Here is a 25,259-nt window from a genome sequence, read left to right as displayed (position 1 = left end):
ACCCGATCCCCCAACCCCCTCCCCCACCCCTTCTAAAGTAGCAAGCAGTTCATCACACATTCAAAGACAGGATCCGCAAAGTTTAGAATTTGCCGAAGATCTTTTGCCTATATGCTGTGCAGATACAGATGCGTATTTATATAATTGGTTGTAAACACGTTTTTGTTGATGTGCTGATGTTTGACGGGCGTCGACGACATTGTGTTTCAGGGCCAATCCACAACATTCTGAGCAACGCCGGTGAGATGACCAACTCCTTGACCTGCGTCACTGAACTACTGGCCAACCACACCGCTCAGAAATGGTTGTTCCGGATGAAACCAGTACAAGACGCCATGACGCAGATACAGGTGAGAACAGGACTCCATAGTTCAGATACAGGTATGAACAGGACGCCATGGTTCAGATACACGTGGGAACAGGACGCCATGGTTCAGATACACGTGGGAACAGGATGCCAGGGTTCAGATACACGTGGGAACAGGATGCCATGGCTCAGACACAGGTGAGTACAGGACGCCATAGTTAGATACAGATGAGAACAGGACGCCTCAGTTCAGATACAGATCGGAACAGGACGCCATGGTTCAGATACTGGTGAGAACAGGACGCCATAGTTAGATACAGATGAGAACAGGACGCCATGGTTCAGATACAGGTAAGAACAGGACGCCATGGTTCAGATACTGGTGAGAACAGGACGCCATAGTTCAGATAAAGGTAAGAACAGGACGCTATAGTTCAGATACAGGTGAGAACAGGACGCCATGGTTCAGATACAGACGAGAACAGGACGCCATGGTTCAGATACAGGTGAGAACAGGACGCCATAGTTCAGATACAGATGGGAACAGGACGCCATGGTTCAGATACAGGTGAGAACAGGACGCCATGGTTCAGATACTGGTGAGAACAGGACGCCATAGTTAGATACAGATGAGAACAGGACGCCATGGTTCAGATAAAGGTAAGAACAGGACGCCATGGTTCAGATACAGGTAAGAACAGGACGCCATGGTTCAGATACTGGTGAGAACAGGACGCCATAGTTCAGATAAAGGTAAGAACAGGACGCCATAGTTCAGATACAGGTGAGAACAGGACGCCATAGTTCAGATACAGACGAGAACAGGACGCCATGGTTCAGATACAGGTGAGAACAGGACGCCATAGTTCAGATACAGATGAGAACAGGACGCCATGGTTCAGATACAGACGAGAACAGGACGCCATGGTTCAGATACAGGTGAGAACAGGACGCCATAGTTCAGATACAGATGAGAACAGGACGCCATGGTTCAGATACAGGTAAGAACAGGACGCCATGGTTCAGATACAGACGAGAACAGGACGCCATGGTTCAGATACAGGTGAGAACAGGACGCCATAGTTCAGATACAGATGAGAACAGGACGCCATGGTTCAGATACAGACGAGAACAGGACGCCATGGTTCAGATACAGGTGAGAACAGGACGCCATAGTTCAGATACAGATGAGAACAGGACGCCATGGTTCAGATACAGACGAGAACAGGACGCCATAGTTCAGATACAGGTGAGAACAGGACGCCATGGTTCAGATACAGATGAGAACAGGACGCCATGGTTCAGATACAGATGAGAACAGGACGCCATAGTTCAGATACAGATGAGAACAGGACGCCATGGTTCAGATACAGACGAGAACAGGACGCCATGGTTCAGATACAGGTGAGAACAGGACGCCATAGTTCAGATACAGTTGAGAACAGGACGCCATGGTTCAGATAAAGGTGAGAACAGGACGCCATGGTTCAGATACAATTGAGAACAGGACGCCATGGTTCAGATACAGGTGAGAACTCCTATGGTAGACTCAGTTTAGAGAGGTACAGCCGCTTGCCTGGGGCAGACAACACGGGTTAGACTTTCTTGATGAACCCAGTAATACAGTCTTGACACGCGGTTCATTAGATCATCACCATCACATCTACTGATTTTATTGACAAAATTTTAATACTTATCATTTACGATATTAAAAATATATCTGAATACTCATCACTGTTTCTAATAATAGCACTGAATACTTATCACTGACTCTGTTATTTCGTGTCAAGAAAGAGGGATTCCTGATAAAGAAGATCGGAAAGGTTGTGAACAAGGCGTTTGAACCAATCAGGAAAGAGGTAATGCTTGGCATCACTAGCTCCACTTGAGGACGAGAGGTCGAGGAGGCCCCTATCCAAATTGTATTTCTCAGAAACCTCAGAAGCATAAGCTCTGACTGGGTGATCTCGGGAAGACCCGGGTGGAATAGGTCAGCCTAGTTCGACAAGAGGAGAAACTGGACTTTTATAGTCAGTTAACTCCCTTACCTCGGGAAGGTGGCTTGTAATTGGTCTTCAGCAACCCATGCTTCCCGTAAAAGGCGACTATGCTTGTCGTAAGAGGCGACTTACGGGATCGGGTTGTCAGGTTCGCTGACTTGACTGATGCATGTCATCGTATCCCAATTGCGAGGATCGATGCTCATGATATGAATCACTAGATTGTCTGGTCCAGACTCGATTATTTACAGACCGCCGTCATATATCTGGAATATTGTTGAGTGCGGCGTAAAACAACAAGCAACGAACCCTTGTGGCCATAAGCCTTCTCTTTGTTTCCGCTTGTCCGATGAAACATAAGCAGCGTGATTTTGGTGAGGGGAGCTGCGTCCCTTTAACTGGCAGATTAAATAACTTCCACAAACTTTCTCTATGGTTCCAATGGTAACGAATTTGTAAATGATGTATTGACCCCAAATGACATCTAAACAACACGATGAAATTACTTGTGGAATAAATGGAAAGGGTTGACCATGGGCCATAACATTCCTCACCAACTCACTTTATTACCGGTGTTCCGCTTCCAATGACTGCCAAACAAACGACCCCAGGCAGGGCTGGATGTGATGTCTTCGTGTCACGCCGCCCGATAGAGGGCAGAACATCAAGATGGCGGGTGTTTCTGCCGAAAATATCGTCATTATCAGCTTGATCATTGTTGAATCACACGAAGCGCATTTAATTACATGTATATTGACGTGTATTAATGGCGCGCGTGTTTCTAAGATTAAAGATCCGCCCAGCTACAATTTCAAAAATATAAAATTAGAATTTCGAGAACGGCCTTTTATCATATAATGGGTAGGTTTCTCGGCAGGATAAAGCCAAAAGGTCAAGTAGGGTCTACTTTCACTGTTTATAAACAAACATGGCGTCGCCCTCGTCATTCGGCGATCGAGTCAGAATTAACCATCGGGAATCTGGATAAACTACAGGGATAAATGCTATCATCATCAAAAGAACAGTCTAATATACTGAAAATCATCGTCTAAATGTGACGTAGCTAAGGCATTTTATAAGTTTTGGCAACTTTGGCGATATAAATTTCGAATCAATTTTACGAGGGCACGAGGCCTAGCCAAGCGGGATCAGTAGCCACATCTGTGCTTGTAGACCTCTGCGGCTTGAAACCTTCTCCACAAATTAAAATAGTTTAATTTGGCCGAAATATGTTTGAATTGTTACCTTGTTTCGTTTTGTCGCTGTGTGTACATCTGACTACACTATGTTATGACAGGACAGACCGACTGTCAACAACGTCTGACCGTGGCCGTGACGTCTCATAGACTAGGGTTAGAGTTGCTTCCCTTTGACAAAGGGCAGTTACTCTAGCGGACAGACCGATGGATTGCCGCGAAAGGCAATTTTAAAACAATTGTTGTTTTGCGTATATGTTGCTTCGACACTGTATACGAAACAGATTTGGAACTATATTGGCTACTGTCACTGTCCGACTGACACATCACTTACCCTGTGACGTAATAAATATTAATGCGCGCATTCCAGGAAAACTCGCAATGTTTCGGTAATGTTTGTGAGAGACGGAAAGCGATTTTGAAGCACAGAATTAAAGAATGACCTTATATGATAAAGAGGTTATCACGCTTGTGTGTTTGGGGATGGGGATCCTAATGCAGGATATTTACCATCCCCAAACACACTCGCGTGATAGCCTCTATTTATCTTCCCTGCCTTTGTCTGCTGCAATTGAAAATAGTTCAATAAAAGAAATGAAGTAGATCAATAACTACTAACTAATTCTGCAGAAACAGGGAATTTATACAAGTCTACGAAATACATGATTCGGCACCACTCTCGTCTTTCCGCTACCTTCACTAAGTCCATTCAGATGTAGTGAGTGAGTGAGTGAATATGGTTTTGCGCCGCTTTTAGCATTATTCCAGCAATATCACGGCGGGGGACACCAGAAATGGGCTTCACACATTTGTACCCATGTCGGGAATTGAACCCGGGTCTTCGGCGTGACGAGCAAACGCTTTAACCACTAGGCTACCCGACCGCCCCCCATTTAGATATAACCTGAATGATACGAGTGGTCTCGGATGCTATGAAACCACATGCTTATAACAGCGTGCCGCTCAGAGGCCTCTCGACGTTCGTCTTGTGATGTCAGCGTCTCTCCCGTAGATGGAAAACAGTGGGTTTGTAGAGAAGATGAAGAAACGCGCCCAGGACATTGACCGAAAGAGACGTCACAAGGACAGGGCATCCGTCATAGAGCAGCGGCACAAACTGAAGCCGGGCGCGGGGCAGGACGAGGCGGTCGAAAACACCTGGGAGAAGAAGCTGGACTACCGCTGTGAGGGTGAGCCAAGGCCTGCTGTCCTTACCAATCTTAGTAGGTTCTTTCCCGAGACTAATTTTAGTGATTATGAAACAACAATAATGATACCTGAAATAGTATTTGTATAATCATTATTTTCATCATCATCGACCCGTGAAGATCCGGCTTATAATCATCTTCCCGAGGCAAGAGAGTTAACTGACCCTTTTCACCCTTGCCGAACTAGGCTTGAATTACTGGGCTCGATCGCAGCGCCACCAGTGGCTATTACCAGCGATGTCCCTTCTAAACCTCTCCTATGGACCAATCAGATTCCACCACTCGTATCACTTGCGTTTGCTTCACACAAAATGGTGGCGCCGAGTCAGGACGATCTGATTGATATTCAAGATCTATAGTATGATAAAACGGGTCTTACACCGCGAAATGAATCAAATCACGTGCGCACCTTGATTAAAAACATGAAAGGATTTGGAAAATATCTGCTGACAACGAGTTGGCGGTGCACATGCTTTTCAAATCCTGCAATCGACCGAAATCTGCACGATAGTTTACGAACCGGATTTCTATTTCGGTGCGCGATTTTGATTGGACTATGCATAGACTCGTTAGTCCAGCCAAAATGTAACTCCACATTACCAGCCTAGTTTGGCAAGGGGGGAAACTGGACTTTTATAGTCAGTTAACTCTCTTACCTCGGGAAGGTGGCTTAAAATAGGTCTCCAGCAACCTATGCTTGTCGTAAGAGGCGACCAACGGGATCTGGTTGTCAGGTTCGCTGACTTGGTTGATGCATGTCATCGTATCCCAAATGCGTGGGATCACAATCACTGAATTGTCTGGTCCAGACTCGATAGTTTACAGACCGCCGTCATACAGCTGGAGTGTTGCTTTACGGCATTAAACAAACAAAACCAAAATCATCAACATCATAAAAGTCTTTTGTCACACAGATATCTTCACACAAGCCGTGGAGAACTGCCGCAACTGGTTCCGGGACTTGGAGAAGCGCTGTATGAAGAGCCTATGGCTGTTAGGCTACATCTTGTGCCTTCCGCTCAAACTGACTGTCATCTGTGAAATCGTGAGAGGTGAGGCAGCTGATATACTGTGATTTAACACCATTCCATTGGCAGTTGGTCTCGTTCCTTAAAGTCATCTCACTACTACAACTGTCGTGAGAATATGTTGGGGGCCGATCAATTAATATTATGGGAGGGTATATATATAAAAGATGGTATATACTGAACTGCAAAAGAAACGTCACTATGGATAGATATATGAGAAACCTCATTTGTCCTCATTTGTCCAAACACTCTCCAAACAAAAATTAAACTTGGCATATGATCTCAACGTGTCGCATCTGTGCCGTGCATACATGTTGTGTCGCGTATGCAAACCTATGATCGTAGGTTCGAAACTTATTATGTTTCTAGGTTTCTCAGCAGCACTATACCCTTTGCTCGTTGGTTTCACCAAAGTGGTAAACGTCTAAGACCTGCATCACCCTGGGCTTTCCTTCAACCAGTGACATTTAACCAATCTCACTCACTAACTCACAAACCCAAATACACATCCGCTCATTAACTGACTCATTTCCCACGCAGTGATGCCAGGCGCCATCGGCCTCGACTGCAACTCCATGGAGGTCGTCAATCCGGGGGTTGGCGAAACGTACACAGCGTCACGTGACATGATCGACAACATGGACGAGGGCTTCAGCGTCAACATGCAGTATAAGGTTGGAATGGCGATAAAAGCCGACGATCGGGCCCAGAATTTCCAAAACCTAAAATTTGGAAGAGGGATAATCACTTTTGATTTAACTGGATTGTTTGAACTTTAGTCTTTCCATGTGGGCACAGTCCTAAAAACCTTTTGGGGTCAGTGTTCCGAATGTAAGGTCCCATTGTTCCTGACACATATATTCAGATAATTATGTGTTCATATGAATAATAAGTATAATTGTTGCAGAACGTGCATGTTGTGAACTCAACGGACACATGGAGGTCAGATTGAAACTTATTTCATTTAGTAACATCTTAATAGTGGTTCGGGTTTTAAGAAACTCCTAACAGCTTTTCTCCTCTCCTAGGTGGTGGCCGACACCGCGGCTCTAGACTACACAGGAGCGGAGGAGGCGCGTAAAGCGACAATGTACGAGTTTTCTAAGAGACGCGATGCTATGGAGTTTGCGATGACACTGTTTCAGCGTGTCCTCGCTTTTATGTTTCTCTTCATATTCTTCAGGTATGTGAATCCCCTGGTGTTTGCTACAGATGAAACCAACTCTTTGTAGATTGTAAATGCACATAAGACAAACAACGGGCGAGAATACCTACCACATTGAATGGGGCAGTATTCAATCACATGTCAAATTCAATCTTGTGGTGTAGATATTTGGCTATAGCATGGAAGCTATGATCAGTCACTACACGAACCTACATCGAGAACTGCTGGGTTAAGCTGAGAATCAAGCGTGATGCTGTATTAATCCTGTGCCACGACAGAGTGAGCGAGTCCGTAAGGTTTTACGCCGCTTTTGGCAATATCCCAGCAATATCACGTCGGGGGACAACAGAATGGGCTTCACACGAACGCTCTAACCACTAGGCTACCCCACCGCCCCGTACCACGACATACGTTGACAAAGGGTTAAGAATAAGACACTGAGAAACGTAGCGATGTAAAATGTAAATACACCTAGCTGTGGTCAGATCAAACATATTCAAAATTAAAACCAAAGTACAACTACCTGTTGTCAGATCAAACGTATTTAAAATTAATATGTAAATACACCTAGCTGTTGTAAGATCAAACGTATTTCAAAATAAAATTTAAATACATCTAGCTGTGGTCAGATAAACGTATTTCAAATAAAAATATAAATACACCTGGCTGTGGTCAGATAAACGTATTTGAAATTAAATTTAAAAACACACCCAGCTGTGGTCAAATCAAACGTATTTCAAATTAAGATTTAATACACCTAGATGAGGTCAGATCAAACGTTTTTTTCAAATTAAAATTCAAATACACCTAGCTGTGATCAGATAAACGGATTTGAAATTAGATTACAAATACACCTGGCTGTGTGATCAGATAAAGTATTTGAAATTAAAATTCCAATACACCTAGCTGTGGTCAGTTCAAACGTATTCAAAATCAAAACCAAAGTACAACTACCTGTGGTCAGATCAAACTTATTTCAAATTAAAATTTAAATACACCTGTCTGTGGTAAGATAAAACGTATGAAAATTACAATTTGATACACCTAGCCTTGGTCAGATCAAAAGTATTTCAAATTACAATTTGATACACCTAGATGAGGTCAAATCAAACGTGTTTCAAATAAAATTCTAATCTTTTGCGTCACAACGAGCGATATGACGTCATAATGGTGACGTGAGATGTAGAGCGAAAGCCTTGCAAAGCTTGCTTTGTTTTATTTAGGGATGCCAACCTCATGTTAGCTTACCAAGTTGCCGTGCTTATATGCTTTCAATGTCTGTCATATGTTCGAGTGAAGTATTAGTGTAAACAAACTGCTTGAGTATATAGAGCGCCATATTTTGTTCGTTGATTCCGTAATTCAGATCGATAACTCACTCAAAACACTGGACTCAGCCCATGCCGCTTCACTCAAAATATTTGCTGACACCAAAGAGTTCGCGTTTTATTTAGTCATGGTAGAATGGAGATAAACATATTGTGTTTTTAATGCACTAAATTTAACATTTGAAAACACACGCGCGTTCGATTCCAAATTTAATTTAGCGCAGTTAAATCTAGAGGTAACCTAGCTCTACATTGAAAACACAGTATGTTTATCTCCTAAATGTAAAAAAAACAAGTGTACAAATTAGATGTGAGCAAGATAAATGCCCTGAATACACACATTGTGACACATCGTCAAACTTCATCACACATCGTGACACATTGTGGCACATTGCGACACATCGTGACACATCGCGACACATCGTGATACTTCATCACACATCGTAACATTGTGACACATCACGACACATCGTGACACTTCATCACACATCGTGACACTTCATCACACATCGTGACACTTCATCACACATCGTGACACATCGTGACACATCGCGACATATCGTGACACTTCATCACACATCGTGACACATCGGGACACATCGTGACACATCGTCACATATCGTCACACTTCGTCACACATCGTCTTTTGCGACTTGCAGTCGGTGATCCCTGAATATGTCAAAAAGTATGAGAGATGAAAGCAATAAGGCGGAGACGGGTTGTAACCACCCATTTGTACTTCACAGATCTTACCAGTACGAGAAGAACTATCTAACAGACTTCAAGTACGACAATATATACATAACGAAGTACTTCCGACATATCGACTTCCGCCGAAAGCAGCAGGTACGTGATTAGAATTAAGTAAGAACTAATTTAAACTTAGCGACAGCTGGTTAGAGTCATATGTGCTATAAATGTAGCCCTAGTCATATGTGCTATAAATGTAGTCCTAGTCATATGTGCTATAAATGTAGTCTCAGTCATATGTGCTATAAATGTAGTCCTAGTCATATGTGCTATAAATGTAGTCCGGGTCATATGTGCTATAAATGTAGTCCTAGTTATATTTGCTACAAATGTAGTCCAAGTTATATGTGCTATAAATGAAGTCCCAGTTATATGTACTACAAATGTAGTCCTAGTTATATGTGCTATAAATGTAGTCCTAGTCATATGTGCCATAAATGTAGTCTCAGTTATATGTGCTATAAATGTAGTCCTAGTCACATGTGCTATAAATGTAGTCTCGGTTATATGTGCTATAAATGTAGTCTCAGTTATATGTGCTATAAATGTACCCCAGTTATATGTTCTGTAAATGTAGTCCTAGTTATATGTGCTTTAAATGTAGTCCTAGTCACATGTCCTATAAATGTAGTCCTTGTTATATGTGCTATAAATATACCCCAGTTATATGTTCTGTAAATGTAGTCCTAGTTATATGTGCTTTAAATGTAGTCCTAGTCACATGTGCTATAAATGTAGTCTCAGTTATATGTGCTATAAATGTAGTCCTAGTTATATGTGCTATAAATGTACCCCAGTTATATTTTCTGTAAATGTAGTCCTAGTTATATGTGCTTGAAATGTAGTCCTAGTCACATGTGCTATAAATGCAGTCTCAGTTATATGTGTTATAAATGTAGTCTCAGTTATATGTGCTATAAATGTACCCCAGTTATATGTTCTGTAAATGTAGTCCTAGTCATATGTGCTATACATGTAGTTCTAGTTATATGTGCTATGAATGTAGTCCTAGTCATAAGTGCTATAGATGTAGTCTCAGTTATATGTGCTATAAACGTAGTCTTAGTTATATGTCCTATAAATGTAGTCCCAGTTATATTTGCTTTCAATGTAGTCCTAGTCATATGTGCTTTAAATGTAGTCCTAGTTATATGTGTTATAAATGTAGTCCTAGTCATATGTGCTATAAATGTAGTCCTAGTCATATGTGCTATAAATGTAGTCCTAGTCATATGTGCTATAAATGTACCCGAGTTATATGTGCTATAAATGTAGTCCTAGTTATATCTGCTATAATTGTAATCCTAGCCATATATGCTATAAATGTAGTCTCAGTTATATTTGCTATAAATGTAGTCTTAGTTATATGTGCTATAAATGTAATACTAGTCATATGTGCTATAAATGTAGTCCTAGTCAAATCTGATATAAATGTAGTCCAAGTCATATGTGCTATAAATGTTGTCTCAGTCATATGTGCTATAAATGTACCCCAGTTATATGTGCTATAAATGTAGTCCTAGTTATATGTGCTATAAATGTAGTCCTAGTTATATGTGCTATAAATGTAGTCCTAGTCATATGTGCTATAAATGTAGTCTCAGTTATATGTGCTATAAATGTAGACATTGTCATATGTGCTATAAATGTACCCCAGGTATATGTGTTATAAATGTAGTCCTAGTTATATGTGCTATAAATGTAGTCATTGTCATATGTGCTATAAATGAAGTCTCAGTTATATTTGCTATAAATGTACCCCAGTTATATGTGCTATAAATGTACCCCAGTTATATGTACTACAAATGTAGTCCTAGTTATATGTGCTATAAATGTAGTCCTAGTCATATATGCTATAAATGTAGGCCCAGTTATATGTGCTATAAATGTAGTCCTAGTTATATATCTGCTATAAATATAGTCCTAGTCATATGTGCTATAAATGTAGTCTCAGTTATATGTACTATAAATGTAGTCCTAGTTATATATCTGCTATAAATGTAGTCCTATTAATACGTGCTATAAACGTAGTCCTAGTTATATATCTGCTATAAATATAGTCCTAGTCATATGTGCTATAAATGTAGTCTAAGTTATATGTGCTATAAATGTAGTCCTAGTTATATATCTGCTATAAATGTAGTCCTATTAATACGTGCTATAAACGTAGTCCTAGTTATATGTGTTACAAACGTAGTTCCCCATGTTTCAGGGGAAGACTGTGTTGTTGCCTTTAAAGAAAATCGAAGAAAAGAAAATTGTCTACCCGACTTCCAGGAAACTTATGGCCACAGAAAAGTCCAAACTGGTAGGACGCTGGCAGATCTGTACCCTATCAGGGTGTATGTACCACTATCGGGGTGTATGTATCCCCATCAGGGTGTATGTACCACCATCAGGGTGTATGTACCACCATCAGTGTGTATGTACCCCCATCAGGGTGTATGTACCCCATCAGGGTGTATGTATCACCATCAGGGTGTATGTATCACCATCAGTGTGTATGTACCACCATCAGTGTGTATGTACCACCATCAGGGTGTATGTACCACCATCAGGGTGTATGTACCATTATCAGGGTGTCAGTACTCCCATCAGGGTGTATGTACCACCGTCAGGGTGAATGTACCACCATCAGGGTGTATGTATCACCATCAGGGTGTATGTACCACCATCAGTGTGTATGTACCCCCATCAGGGTGTATGTACCCAATCAGGGTGTATGTACCACTATCAGGGTGTCAGTACCACCATCAGGGTGTATGTACCACCGTCAGGGTGTATGTACCCCATCAGGGTGTATGTACCACCATCAGGGTGTATGTACCACCATCAGTGTGTATGTACCACCATCAGTGTGTATGTACCCCATCAGGGTGTATGTACCACCATCAGGGTGTATTTACCATCAGGGTGTATGTACCACCATCAGTGTGTATGTACCACCATCAGGGTGTATGTACCACCATCAGTGTGTATGTACCACCATCATGGTGTATGTACCCCCATCAGGGTGTATGTATCACCATCAGAGTGTATGTACCACCATCAGTGTGTATGTACCACTATCAGGGTGTAAGTACCACTATCAGGGTGTATGTACCCTCACCAGGGTGTATGTACCACCATCAGTGTGTATGTACCACCATCAGGGTGTATGTACCACCATCAGTGTGTATCTACCACCATCAGGGTATATGTACCACCATCAGGGTGTATGTACCACGATCAGGGTGTATGTACCCCATCAGGGTGTATGTACCACCATCAAGGTATATGTACAACCATCAGGGTGTATGTATCACCATCAGGGTGTATGTACCACCATCAGGGTGTATGTATCACCATCAGGGTGTATGTACCACCATCAGGGTGTATGTACCACCATCAGGGTGTATGTACCACCTTCAGGGTGTATGTACCCCATCAAAGTGTATGTACCACCATCAGGGTGTATGTACCACCATCAGAGTGTATGTACCTCCATCAGTGTGTATGTGCCGCCATCAGTGTGTATGTGCCGCCATCAGTGTGTATGTGCCGCATCAGGGTGTATGTACCGCCATCAGGGTGTATGTACCACCATCAGTGTGTATGTACCACCGTCAGGGTGTATGTACCACCATCAGTGTGTATGTACCACCATCAGGGTGTATGTACCACCATCAGGGTGTATGTACCCCCATCAGGGTCTATGTACCACCATCAGGGTGTATGTACCACCGTCAGGGTGTATGTATCACCATCAGGGTGTATGTACCACCATCAGTGTGTATGTGCCGCCATCAGAGTGTATGCCTCCCATCAGGGTGTATGTACCAATATCAGTGTGTATGTACCACAATCAGGGTATATGTACCATCATCAGGGGTACATCTTGTTGTAAGGTGTTAGCAGATTGGTATGGTGTTGGTAGGTATGTACAATCTCGTGGGTGTAGGTATATCTCTACCATACCATAATCAGATCTAAACATTACAATAAACCATCGCATGCGTTGAACGTGGCCATTGGTGTTAAAACATTCACGATACATGACACTGGCTGTATGAGATCAAGACGTGATCACACTTGTCATTATATGACAGGTAGTTTTGAAAAACACCAGACAATGTTATTATTGCACATGCAGTCGCGCCATTCGCGCCATTGTCGCCTGTCTCCATGTGCAGGTGAAGGGGACGGTGCGCCTGTTTTTCCGAGCTCTTGTCACCGGCATCGTCATCATGATGGACTTCCTGCTGTTCTGGGTGCTGGACGTCATCCGCCGCCACAGCAGGGTCGACTACAAGCAGGAAGGTGAGCTGCTGAACATTGACACTCTCGACTGAATACATCTCTCACACTGTCTGCCCCCTCCCCTTCCACGTTGTCATCAATATGGAGGCCCCACACTGGTACGTCATACTGCTTTATACATGATATCAATATGTAGGGTACATCCCTGGTACGTCATACTGCTTTATACATGATATCAATATGTAGGGTACATCCCTGGTACGTCATACTGCTTTATACATGATATCAATATGTAGGGTACATCCCTGGTACGTCATACTGCTTTATACATGATATCAATATGTAGGGTACATCCCTGGTACGTCATACTGCTTTATACATGATATCAATATGGAGGCCCCACCCTGGTACGTCATACTGCTTTATACATGATGTCAATATGTAGGGTACATCCCTGGTACGTCATACTGCTAGATACATGTCATCAATATGTAGGGTACATCTCTGGTACGTCATACTGCTAGCATCTTGCAGTATGACGTACCAGCATGGAACCCTACATATTGATGTCATATATCTAGCAGTATGACGTACCAGGGATTCATGTCATCAATATGCAGGCGCCACCCTGGTACGTTATACTGCTTGATACATGTCATCAATATGTAGGGTACATCTCTGGTACGTCATACTTCTTGATTCATATCATCAATATGTAGGGTACATCTCTGGTACGTCATACTGCTTGATACATGATATCAATATGTAGGGTACATCTCTGGTACGTCATACTGCTTGATACATGATATCAATATGTAGGGTACATCTCTGGTACGTCATACTGCTTGATACATGATATCAATATGTAGGGTACATCCCTGGTACGTCATACTGCTTTATACATGATATCAATATGTAGGGTGCCATGCTGGTACGTCATACTGCTTGATTCATGTCATCAATATGTAGTGTGCGTCCCTGGTACGTGATACTGCTTTATACATAATATCAATATGTAGGGTGCCATGCTGGTACGTCATACTGCCTGATACATGGCATCAATATGTAGGGTGCCATGCTGGTACGTCATACTGCCTGATACATGGCATCAATATGTAGGGTGCCATGCTGGTACGTCATACTGCTTGATAAGTGTCATCAATATGTAGGGTGCCATGCTGGTACGTCTTACAGATTGATACATCTCATCAATATGTAGGGGGCAACTCTGGTACGTCAATGTGCTTGATACATGTCATCAATATGAAGGTTGCTACCATTGTACGTCATACCGCTTGTTTTCTTTGGCAGGGAAACATCGAGTCAGTATCAATGTGGAGGGACGAGGGTTTATCAGCGAGATCGTCCGAATGTTTCTTCTTAGTTTCAACACCGAGCACGAAATTCAACATCTCACCACGAACGCAGGTATGTCAATGTGTAGAAAACGCGATATTTCTTGTCTGGATGAAATCTGAGCATTGATTTGGGAAGTAGGTCGACAGGCAAAATATAAAACGGCATAAGTCCGGACTAGAACAAGCAGCCATAATCACACGTGCATTCACGTTGATATTAAGGCGATGATCTGGAACGTGCCTTTTCTGTTACCCGGTTGAAAAGAGGTGTAATTGTGGCTTCATGAATGTATGTGGGCCAGTGTAGAAAGATATTTTTGTAGGTCAATGGATGTGTTAAGACCGGTTATAGAATGACGTCATTGTAGGTCCATGGATGTGGTCACGACTGTCGTGACGCTAAGGTGATCATAACTCTCATTCTTTAACATAGGCCTACGACTGTCGTGACGCTAAGGTGATCGTTACTCCCATTCTTTAACATAGACCTACGACTGTCGTGGCGCTAAGGTGATCATAACTCCCATTCTTTAACATAGACCTACGGCTGTCGTGGCGCTAAGGTGATCATAACTCCCATTCTTTAACATAGACCTACGACTGTCGTGGCGCTAAGGTGATCGTTACTCTCATTCTTTAACATAGGCCTACGACTGTCGTGGCGCTAAGGTGATCATAACTCCCATTCTTTAACATAGACCTACGACTGTCGTGGCGCTAAGGTGATCGTTACTCCCATTCTTTAACATAGACCTACGACTGTCGTGGCGCTAAGGTGATCGTAACTCTCATTCTTTAACATAGACCTACGGCTGTCGTGGCGCTAAGGTGATCATAACTCTCATTCTTTAACATAGACCTACGACTGTCGTGGCGCTAAGGTGATCGTAACTCTCATTCTTTAACATAGACCTACGACTGTCGTGGCGCTAAGGTGATCGTTACTCTCATTCTTTAACATAGACCTACGACTGTCGTGGCGCTCAGGTGATTGTAACTCCCATTCTTTAACATAGACTTAGGACTGTCGTAGCGCAGGGTACAACTAGCGAGGCTGTTTGTGGACGTCTAATTATACAATTTACATCACGTAAAGAAATAGGTTTCTTTTAAAAAACTCGACATGATTGGAATGGGATCACTGAGTGACGTTACTGTCATGTGCGATGTTCCTTCAGACTGCCTGCCTTCTCCGACCAAGGTGGACACCCGTATCATCATCTCCATCTACATCATCTACGTCAGCGTGTGGGTCTTCATGTACTTCGAGGCCTACGGTCTGCGTCTGAGGAGGCAGATCTGTTGCTTCTTCTACAGGAAGGTAGGTAACTCTTTCAACTTCCGGTAACACATTAGAGGAAGGTGCAGCTGCCTGTAGTGTAATGGTTTCAACGTAAGAACGTATGAGTTCTGTATGTATGTGTTTGTTTTTTGTTTGTTGTATTGTTTCCTGCTTAACGTCGCAGTCAGCAGTTGTCCAGTCTATTCTAACCGTGTCAGGACCAGAGAAACCAGTGATTGATGTGATGGTATAATGACATGCAACCAAGTGATCCTTTCAGAGGCCTCTCACGACCAGCATAGTTTGTGGGGCCCTGGTCTGAGTCTCACTGCTGGATGGGCGGGTTTCACCTGTATCAGCCACAGAGCAAACAACAGTTTGTGGGGCCCTGGTTTGACTCTCACTGCTGGATGGGCCGGGTTTCACCTCTATCAGCAACAGAGCAAACAACAGTGGAAACATCTGACGTCTCCTCCTCGGAAGAAGGCAAAGTCTCTGTTCAATCAGCTGCCATGGCCGTGACTTCGGATTGTTCGGATCAAAATAGTGGCCATGGTTGACTAGCTCTAGGAAGGTCAGATCACCAACAATGTAATGTTAATCTGCGTCGGCAACTGCGTGAGAATATCAGCGCTTAACGTATTTAACACCTCGCGACATGTACATTGTTCCATCACGACAATGCATCTGTGCACAAATCTGTTGTCGTTATGGCTGAATTTATGACTGTGGTGATTTCCACCTCTAGCCACGCTTAAAGAAATACTGCCTTGCAAGCACTGCACACATTTTGATGACATCATTGCTGCTGTTGAAGACGTTTGACACCACAAAGAGGAAACCTTCTACACCAGTGGGATCCAGGTGATCTGGCGACGTTGGCAGAAATGTGTGGACCTCGGAGGGGAAAATGTTGAAAATAATGAGGAACCAATTCCATCAATGTGGTCCACCATAGTCAAGCTGTGATCTTTTCAGCTATCCTTCCTGACATAAATTCTTAGTTTCTGGTAGGTTATTAATTGTGTACTCATGATCATCATTTTGAAAGAGTAAGTAAAGAAAGACAATGCCTTTTGTTCTGATATTCTTTGCTTTGTGTCGTCGAATGGTTTATAAATACCATATTTGTGTTGAGAGGGAGAAGAGACGAAAGTTGTACATGTATGAATAATGAATATCCACATGTTGTGTTGCGAGAGAGAAGAGACGAGTCTTGTACGTGTATAAATATCCACATGTTGTGTTGAGAGAGAGAAGAGACGAGTCTTGTACGTGTATAAATATCCATATGTTGTGTTGAGAGAGAGAAGAGACGAGTCTTGTACGTGTATAAATATCCATAAGTTGTGTTGAGAGAGAGAAGAGACGAGTCTTACGTGTATAAATATCCATATGTTGTGTTGAGAGGGAGAAGAGACGAGCGTTGTGCATGTATAAATATCCATATGTTGTGTTGAGAGGGAGAAGAGACGAGTCTTGTGCATGTATAAATATCCATATGTTGTGTTGAGAGGGAGACGAAACGGGTTGTGTACATAAATACCCATAATATGTGTTCAGAGAGAGAAGAGACGAGTGTTGTACATGTACAACGACATGTTGAAGAAACGCAAAGGTTTCCTCCGCCAGATGAGACACAAGGTCAGAAAGCAGGTCAAGGCGGGGTCCTTATCGGTAAGTATACTCACTCTATATGTACGTATATCCACACTATCTGTACGTATACTCACTCTATATGTACGTATATCCACACTATCTGTACGTGTATCCACACTATCTGTACGTATATCCACACTATCTGTACGTATATTCACATTATCGGTAAGTATACTCACTCTATCTGTACGTATATCCACACTATCTGTACGTATATCCACACTATCTGTACGTATACTCACTCTATATGTACGTATATCCACACTATCTGTACGTATATCCACACTATATGTACGTATATTCACACTATCTGTACGTATATCCACACTATCTGTACGTATACTCACTCTATATGTACGTATATCCACACTATCTGTACGTATATCCACACTATATGTACGTATATCCACACTATCTGTACGTGTATCCACACTATCTGTACGTATATCCACACTATCTGTACGTATATCCACACTATCTGTACGTATACTCACTCTATATGTACGTATATCAACACTATATGTACGTATATCCACACTATATGTACGTATACTCACTCTATATGTACGTATATCCACACTATATGTACGTATATTCACACTATCTGTACGTATATCCACACTATCTGTACGTATACTCACTCTATATGTACGTATATCCACACTATCTGTACGTATATCCACACTATATGACGTATATTCACATTATCTGTACGTGTATCCACACTATCTGTACGTATATTCACACTATCTGTACGTATACTCACTCTATCTGTACGTATATCCACACTATCTGTACGTATACTCACTCTATATGTACGTATATCCACACTATATGTACGTATACTCACTCTATATGTACGTATATCCACACTATCTGTACGTGTATCCACACTATCTGTACGTATATCCACACTATCTGTACGTATATCCACACTATCTGTACGTATACTCACTCTATATGTACGTATATCCACACTATATGTACGTATATCCACACTATCTGTACGTATACTCACTCTATATGTACGTATATCCACACTATATGTACGTATACTCACTCTATTTGTACGTATATTCACACTATCTGCACGTATACTCACTCTATATGTACGTATATCCACACTATTTGTACGTATACTCACTCTATATGTACGTATATCCACACTATCTGTACGTATACTCACTCTATATGTACGTATATCCACACTATCTGTACGTATATCCACACTATATGACGTATATTCACACTATATGTACGTGTATCCACACTATCTGTACGTATATCCACACTATCTGTACGTATACTCACTCTATATGTACGTATATCCACACTATCTGTACGTATACTCACTCTATATGTACGTATATCCACACTATCTGTACGTATACTCACTCTATATGTACGTATACCCACACTATACATACGTATATCCACACTATCTGTACGTATATCCACACTATATGACGTATATTCACACTATCTGTACGTATATCCACACTATCTGTACGTATACTCACTCTATATGTACGTATATCCACACTATCTGTACGTATACTCACTCTATATGTACGTATATCCACACTATCTGTACGTATACTCACTCTATATGTACGTATATCCACACTATATGTACGTACATTCACACTATCTGTACGTATATCCACACTATCTGTACGTATACTCACTCTATATGTACGTATATCCACACTATCTGTACGTATATCCACACTATATGACGTATATTCACACTATCTGTACGTGTATCCACACTATCTGTACGTATATTCACTCTATCTGTACGTATACTCACTCTATCTGTACGTATATCCACACTATCTGTACGTATACTCACTCTATATGTACGTATATCCACAGTATCTGTACGTATACTCACTCTATATGTACGTATATCCACACTATCTGTACGTATATCCACACTATATGACTTATATTCACACTATCTGTACGTATATCCAAACTATATGTAAGTATATATACACAATCTGTACGTGTATCCACACTATGTGCATGAATATCCACACTATCTCTACATATATCTACACAATTTGTACGTATATCCACACTATCTGTACGTATATCCACACTATCTGTACGTATATTCACACTATCTGTACGTATATCCACACTATCTGTACGTATATCCACACTATCTGTACGTGTATCCACACTATATGTACGTATATTCACATTATCGGTAAGTATACACACTCTATCTGTACATATATCCACACTATCTGTACGTATATCCACACTATCTGTACGTATATCCACACTATATGACGTATATTCACACTATCTGTACGTATATCCACACTATCTGTACGTATATCCACACTATATGACGTATATTCACACTATCTGTACGTATATCCACACTATATGTAAGTTTATATACACAATCTGTACGTGTATCCACACTATCTGCATGAATACCCACACTATCTGTACATATATCTACATAATCTGTACGTATATCCACACTATCTGTACGTATATCCACACTATCTGTACGTATATTCACACTATCTGTACATATATCTACACAATCTGTACGTATATCCACACTATCTCTACGTATATCCACACTATATGTACGTATATTCACACTATCTGTACGTATATCCACACTATCTGTACGTATATCCACACTATATGTACGTATATCCACACTATCTGTACGTATATCCACACTATCTGTACGTATATCCACACTATCTGTACGTATATTCACACTATCTGTACGTATATCCACACTATTTGTACGTAAATCCACACTATCTGTACGTATATCCACACTATATGTAAGTTTATATACACAATCTGTACGTGTATCCACACTATCTGCATGAATACCCACACTATCTGTACATATATCTACATAATCTGTACGTATATCCACACTATCTGTACGTATATCCACACTATCTGTACGTATATTCACACTATCTGTACGTATATCCACACTATTTGTACGTATATCCACACTATCTGTACGTATATCCACACTATCTGTACGTATATCCACACTACCTGTACGTATATCCACACTATCTGTACGTATATCCACACTATCTGTACATATATCCACACAGTCTTTACGTGTATCCACACAATCGGTTTGTATACCCACACAATCTATACGTAAAATCACACTATTTGTACGAAAATCCACACAATCTGTACATATACTCAATCTGTCTGTATGTATACCCAAACTATCTGAACGTATACTCGCTTCATCTGTACGTATATTACACAATTTGTACATATTCTCATTGTATACACATTTACCACTATACATTTACATGTACCAACTATGTATCTATCTATACTCACACGCAAAGGAAACGCAAGTCGAGTATTCAGTATACATGTTATTCATTTTCCAAAAAAAAAGACAAGAAATACTAATCAGACGATTTGTGAAGGCCCTTGGGATCCTCCTGCACACATCCAGAGTATATGTGCGTAGTTCATCGGCAGTTGTAGGGATTCGGCGCACATTGTGCAGACGCCTTTGAAACTCATCCCACAAGTGTTCGATGGGGTTCACATCAGGGCTGAGGGCTGGCCACGGTAGAACACAGATGTTGTGTTGTTGCAGAAAGGCCGTGGTAGCTCTGGCAACATGGGGACGAGCGTTAACCTGCTGGAAAATGTGTTGTTGATGTTGTGCAAAAAATGGAACAACGTGGGGTCTGATCACTTCGTCGATATACCATTGAGCAGTGACGCCGTGTGCCCGACCTTGACCAACATTCAGTAAGCATATGGGTCCAAGTCTCGCATTAAGTCCAAACCCTGCCCATATCATGACGCTAGGTCCATCCCATGGATCCCTTTCCACAACGTTTCTGTCAGCGAAACGATCACATCGACGCCGCCAAGTTCTGACTCTTCCGTCTGCATGAGAGACACAAAAGCGACTTCCATCAGAGAAGATGACACGCCTCCACTCACGATGACGCTAATTGTGATGACCCTGAATCTCTCTGAATTTGAGTTAGGCTTGGCATTGTTGACCAAAGATTGGTAGGTTCAAGAATCGGCCACAGTTTTATACTCACTACAGTTCGTGACAGTTCGTGCATTTTCGATTTCGCGAGATTATGCATGATACCCACATATTCATTGAAATGGTGCGTTTTGTCGATTCGTTTTTACTCGGGGCTTTCAAAAATATTGATAACACATCAGGCTTCACTACATGCTAAAACTCGTATCAAGTTATGGTTCCATGTTTGTTACCTATTTGTTTAAAACGACTTGCGTTTCCTTTGCATGTGAATATAAAAACCTGCACAATCTGCCTGTATACTCGCACTTTTTGTACATCTTCCAACTATATCTGTATGTATACTCTATCTGTAGGTATGCCAACAAAATCTGTATGTGTACTCACACATATCGTACATATACTCACCCCATCTGTACGTATACCACACAATATTTACGTATACCCACACACAGTGTATGAATACTCAATCCATCTGAAGGTATACTCACTCCATCCGTGCGTATACCCACACAATCTGTACGTATACCCACACTATCTGTACGTATATCCACACAAACTGTATGGATACTGGCGCCATCTGAAGGTATACTCACTCCATCTGTACGTATACCAACACTATCTATACGTATACCCACACGAACTGTACGAATACTCACGCTTTCTGAAGGTATACTCACTCCATCTGTACGTAAACCCACATAATATTTACGTATACCCACACTGTCTGTACGGTGAGGTGAGGTGAAATGGGGTTTAACGTCGCGTCCAAGATTATTGCACTTATATAGCGACGTGCATGCACGTGTATGTGTGTGTGTGTGGCTGCTTGTACTAGTCCGGACTGATGCCGATTTATAGTGCTAGCCCACTGAGATACCATGCCGCAGTTTAACACGAATACCCCACTCAGACACAGTATACTGACTCCGAGCCGACCAGTCCTTGTTTTAGCCCCTTAATGCCGAGCGCCAGACAGGGTAACAACAAGTACAATCTTTTTTGTATGACGCGGCCCGGGATCGAACCCCGGACCTTCCGCTCTCCGGGCGGACGCTCTACCACAAGACCACGGAGGCGGTTACTGTCTGTACGTATACCACACAAACTGTATGAATACTCACGCCATCTGTACGTAAACCCACACTATCTGTATGAATACTCACGCCATCTTAATGTATACTCACTCTATCTGAAGGTATACCCACAGAATATTTACGTATACCCACACTATCTGTACGTATACCCACACAAACTGTATGAATAATAATGCCATCTGAAGGTATACTCACTCCATCTGTACGTAAACCCACACTATCTGTATGAATACTCACGCCATCTGGAGGTATACTCACTCCATCTGTACGTAAACCCACAGAATATTTACGTATACCCACACTATCTGTACGTATACCACACGAACTGTACGAATACTCACACCATCTGAAGGTATACTCACTCCATCTGTACGTAAACCCACACTATCTGTACATATACTCAAAACCTTCAGGGTATACCCACAATATCTGCACATATACTCATTACATCTCTCCACAATATTTACGTATACACACTATCTAGCTGTACATGTACTAGCTCCCTCTATACGTATACCCACACAATCTGTACGTATATCTATTCAATTTGAAATATATACTCGCTCCATCTGCAAATATTCCAACACAAACTGAAGGTACCCTCGATACATCATTGTGTGACACGGTGTCTTGCACAATAGTTTTCAGTTGTTTGTGTTTGACCTACCTGTATGTTCGCTCCACACAGCGTGTGGATGTGCGTGCATGTTATCGTATCCTAATTGTGTGGACCAATGCTCATGATGTCAATCACTGGACTATCTGGCCCAGACTCGATTATTTACAGAGCGCCGTCAAAGAGCTGAAATATTGCTGAGTGCGGCGTTTAACAACAAACAAACAAAGATCCGAGGACATGCGATTACGGGTCACGTCAGAGCTACCTTTCATCCGACCAATCCAAATGTCGCTTACCAGAAGTGACGCTCGGAATGTGACAGTTGCTTTCTAATTGGCTGATGTCAACTTCTTGTTAGTCATTTCAGTGGTCGGTTAAAGTTCGCGAAAGGTCGTTCTGACGTAACCCGTAAGAGGCTGGCCTCAGATCTTTATTTAGCAGCAGCGAGAACTTAGATCTGATTTGAATGAGTTTGATGTTTGACCTACCTGTATGTGTTCTCCACACAGCACCCTACAGGTGTGCTCAGTGCCCTTGTGCAAGAGTTCCCGCGGTTCTGCAAGTGCCTGAAGAGATTCGATAAAGCCAAGGCCATGTGTCTCATATGTGAGGATCCTAAAGACAACGACTTCCACGACTGCGAAACTGAAGGCTGCAACTTCACCTACTGTAAAGACTGCTGGCTTGATGTCAAGGTGGGACGCAGCAGTGACTTGTCTGGTAGCGCTAATCCATGGATTTATGCACCCACAATATCAAAATAGTTCTCATTGACAAATGCAACATTACTTAACTCTATGCTGTCACAATTGGCGTATTGCGATTTCTGTATGTTTCAATAACGCCAGTGTTCTCTATTTGTTTCAATAACGTTAGTGTTTTCTGTATGTTTCAATGACGATAGTGTTTCTATATGTTTCAATAAGGTATGTGTTCTTTATATGTTTCATTAACGCCAGTGTTCTCTGTATGTTTCATTAACGCCAGTGTTTTCTGTATGTTTCATTAACGCCAGTGTTTTCTGTATGTTTCATTAACGCCAGTGTTCTCCGTATGTTTCAATAACGCCAGTGTTTTCTGTATGTTTCAATAACGCCAGTGTTCTCTGTATGTTTCAATAACGCCAGTGTTTTCTGTATGTTTCAATAACTTCAGTGTTTTCTGTTTGTTGCTTTAACGTAAATGTGTTGTGCATTTCAATACAGTCAGTGTATTCTGTGCTTTGCAGAAGAAGTGCTACGCATGTCAACAGACCCATGGTGACAGGGGCGGTGGCGACATATCTGCAGCTGAGGATGACAGCGACATCACTGATGACGATATTTTTAGTTTGATATAAATATACGGTTCAGTTCACCAGTACTGACATTAATGTGTTTTGTTTGCATCACGTGACCCTGAGTGTACTGGCTCTCGGCCCGAGGGGAGACTTGAAGGAGACGTCGGCTCGGAGTCTGCGTACGGTGTCTGAGTCGGTGACTCAAGTTAAAACTGCGGCATGGTATCTCAGAAACGCAGAACAGAACACATCACACAGCACAGAATACCTCACACAGCACCGTACACATCACACAGCACTGAACACATCACACAGCACAGAATACCTCACACAGCACAGAACACATCACACAGCACAGGACACATCACACAGCACAGAACACATCACACAGCACAGAATACCTCACACAGCACAGAACACATCACACAGCACAGAACACCTCACAAAGCACAGAATACCTCACACAGCACAGAACACATCACACAGCACAGAACAACTCAAACAGCACAGAACACATCACACAACACAGAACACCTCACACAGCACAGAACACCTCACACAGCACAGAACACCTCACACAGCACAGAACACCTCACACAGCACAGAACACCTAACACAGCACAGAACACATCACACAACACAGAACACCTCACACAGCACAGAACACCTCACACAACACAGAACACATCACACCGCACAGAACAC

General features: G+C 42.0%; 1 protein-coding gene across 1 annotated transcript in view; it reads left to right on the top strand.

Moving 5' to 3' along the window:
- The window catches only part of LOC139460403 (E3 ubiquitin-protein ligase DCST1-like), a 35,714-nt gene extending 11,100 nt beyond the window's left edge, over positions 1-24,614 (top strand). The window contains exons 4-17 of the mRNA XM_071241898.1: positions 211-350; positions 2,098-2,166; positions 4,516-4,693; positions 5,626-5,763; positions 6,280-6,413; positions 6,768-6,922; positions 8,979-9,078; positions 11,195-11,290; positions 13,155-13,281; positions 14,533-14,649; positions 15,758-15,900; positions 17,425-17,538; positions 23,785-23,970; positions 24,504-24,614. Coding sequence (XP_071097999.1) covers positions 211-350; positions 2,098-2,166; positions 4,516-4,693; positions 5,626-5,763; positions 6,280-6,413; positions 6,768-6,922; positions 8,979-9,078; positions 11,195-11,290; positions 13,155-13,281; positions 14,533-14,649; positions 15,758-15,900; positions 17,425-17,538; positions 23,785-23,970; positions 24,504-24,614 — 1,808 coding nt within the window. The remainder of the gene's footprint in view (positions 1-210; positions 351-2,097; positions 2,167-4,515; positions 4,694-5,625; positions 5,764-6,279; positions 6,414-6,767; positions 6,923-8,978; positions 9,079-11,194; positions 11,291-13,154; positions 13,282-14,532; positions 14,650-15,757; positions 15,901-17,424; positions 17,539-23,784; positions 23,971-24,503) is intronic.
- Positions 24,615-25,259: the final 645 nt, after the last annotated feature.

The sequence above is a fragment of the Haliotis cracherodii genome, unplaced genomic scaffold (assembly GCF_022045235.1).
Source record: "Haliotis cracherodii isolate W230 unplaced genomic scaffold, xgHalCrac1.p SCAF_14, whole genome shotgun sequence".
Classification (NCBI taxonomy): Eukaryota; Metazoa; Mollusca; class Gastropoda; order Lepetellida; family Haliotidae; genus Haliotis; species Haliotis cracherodii.
This window is presented reverse-complemented; position numbering and strand designations above follow the sequence as displayed.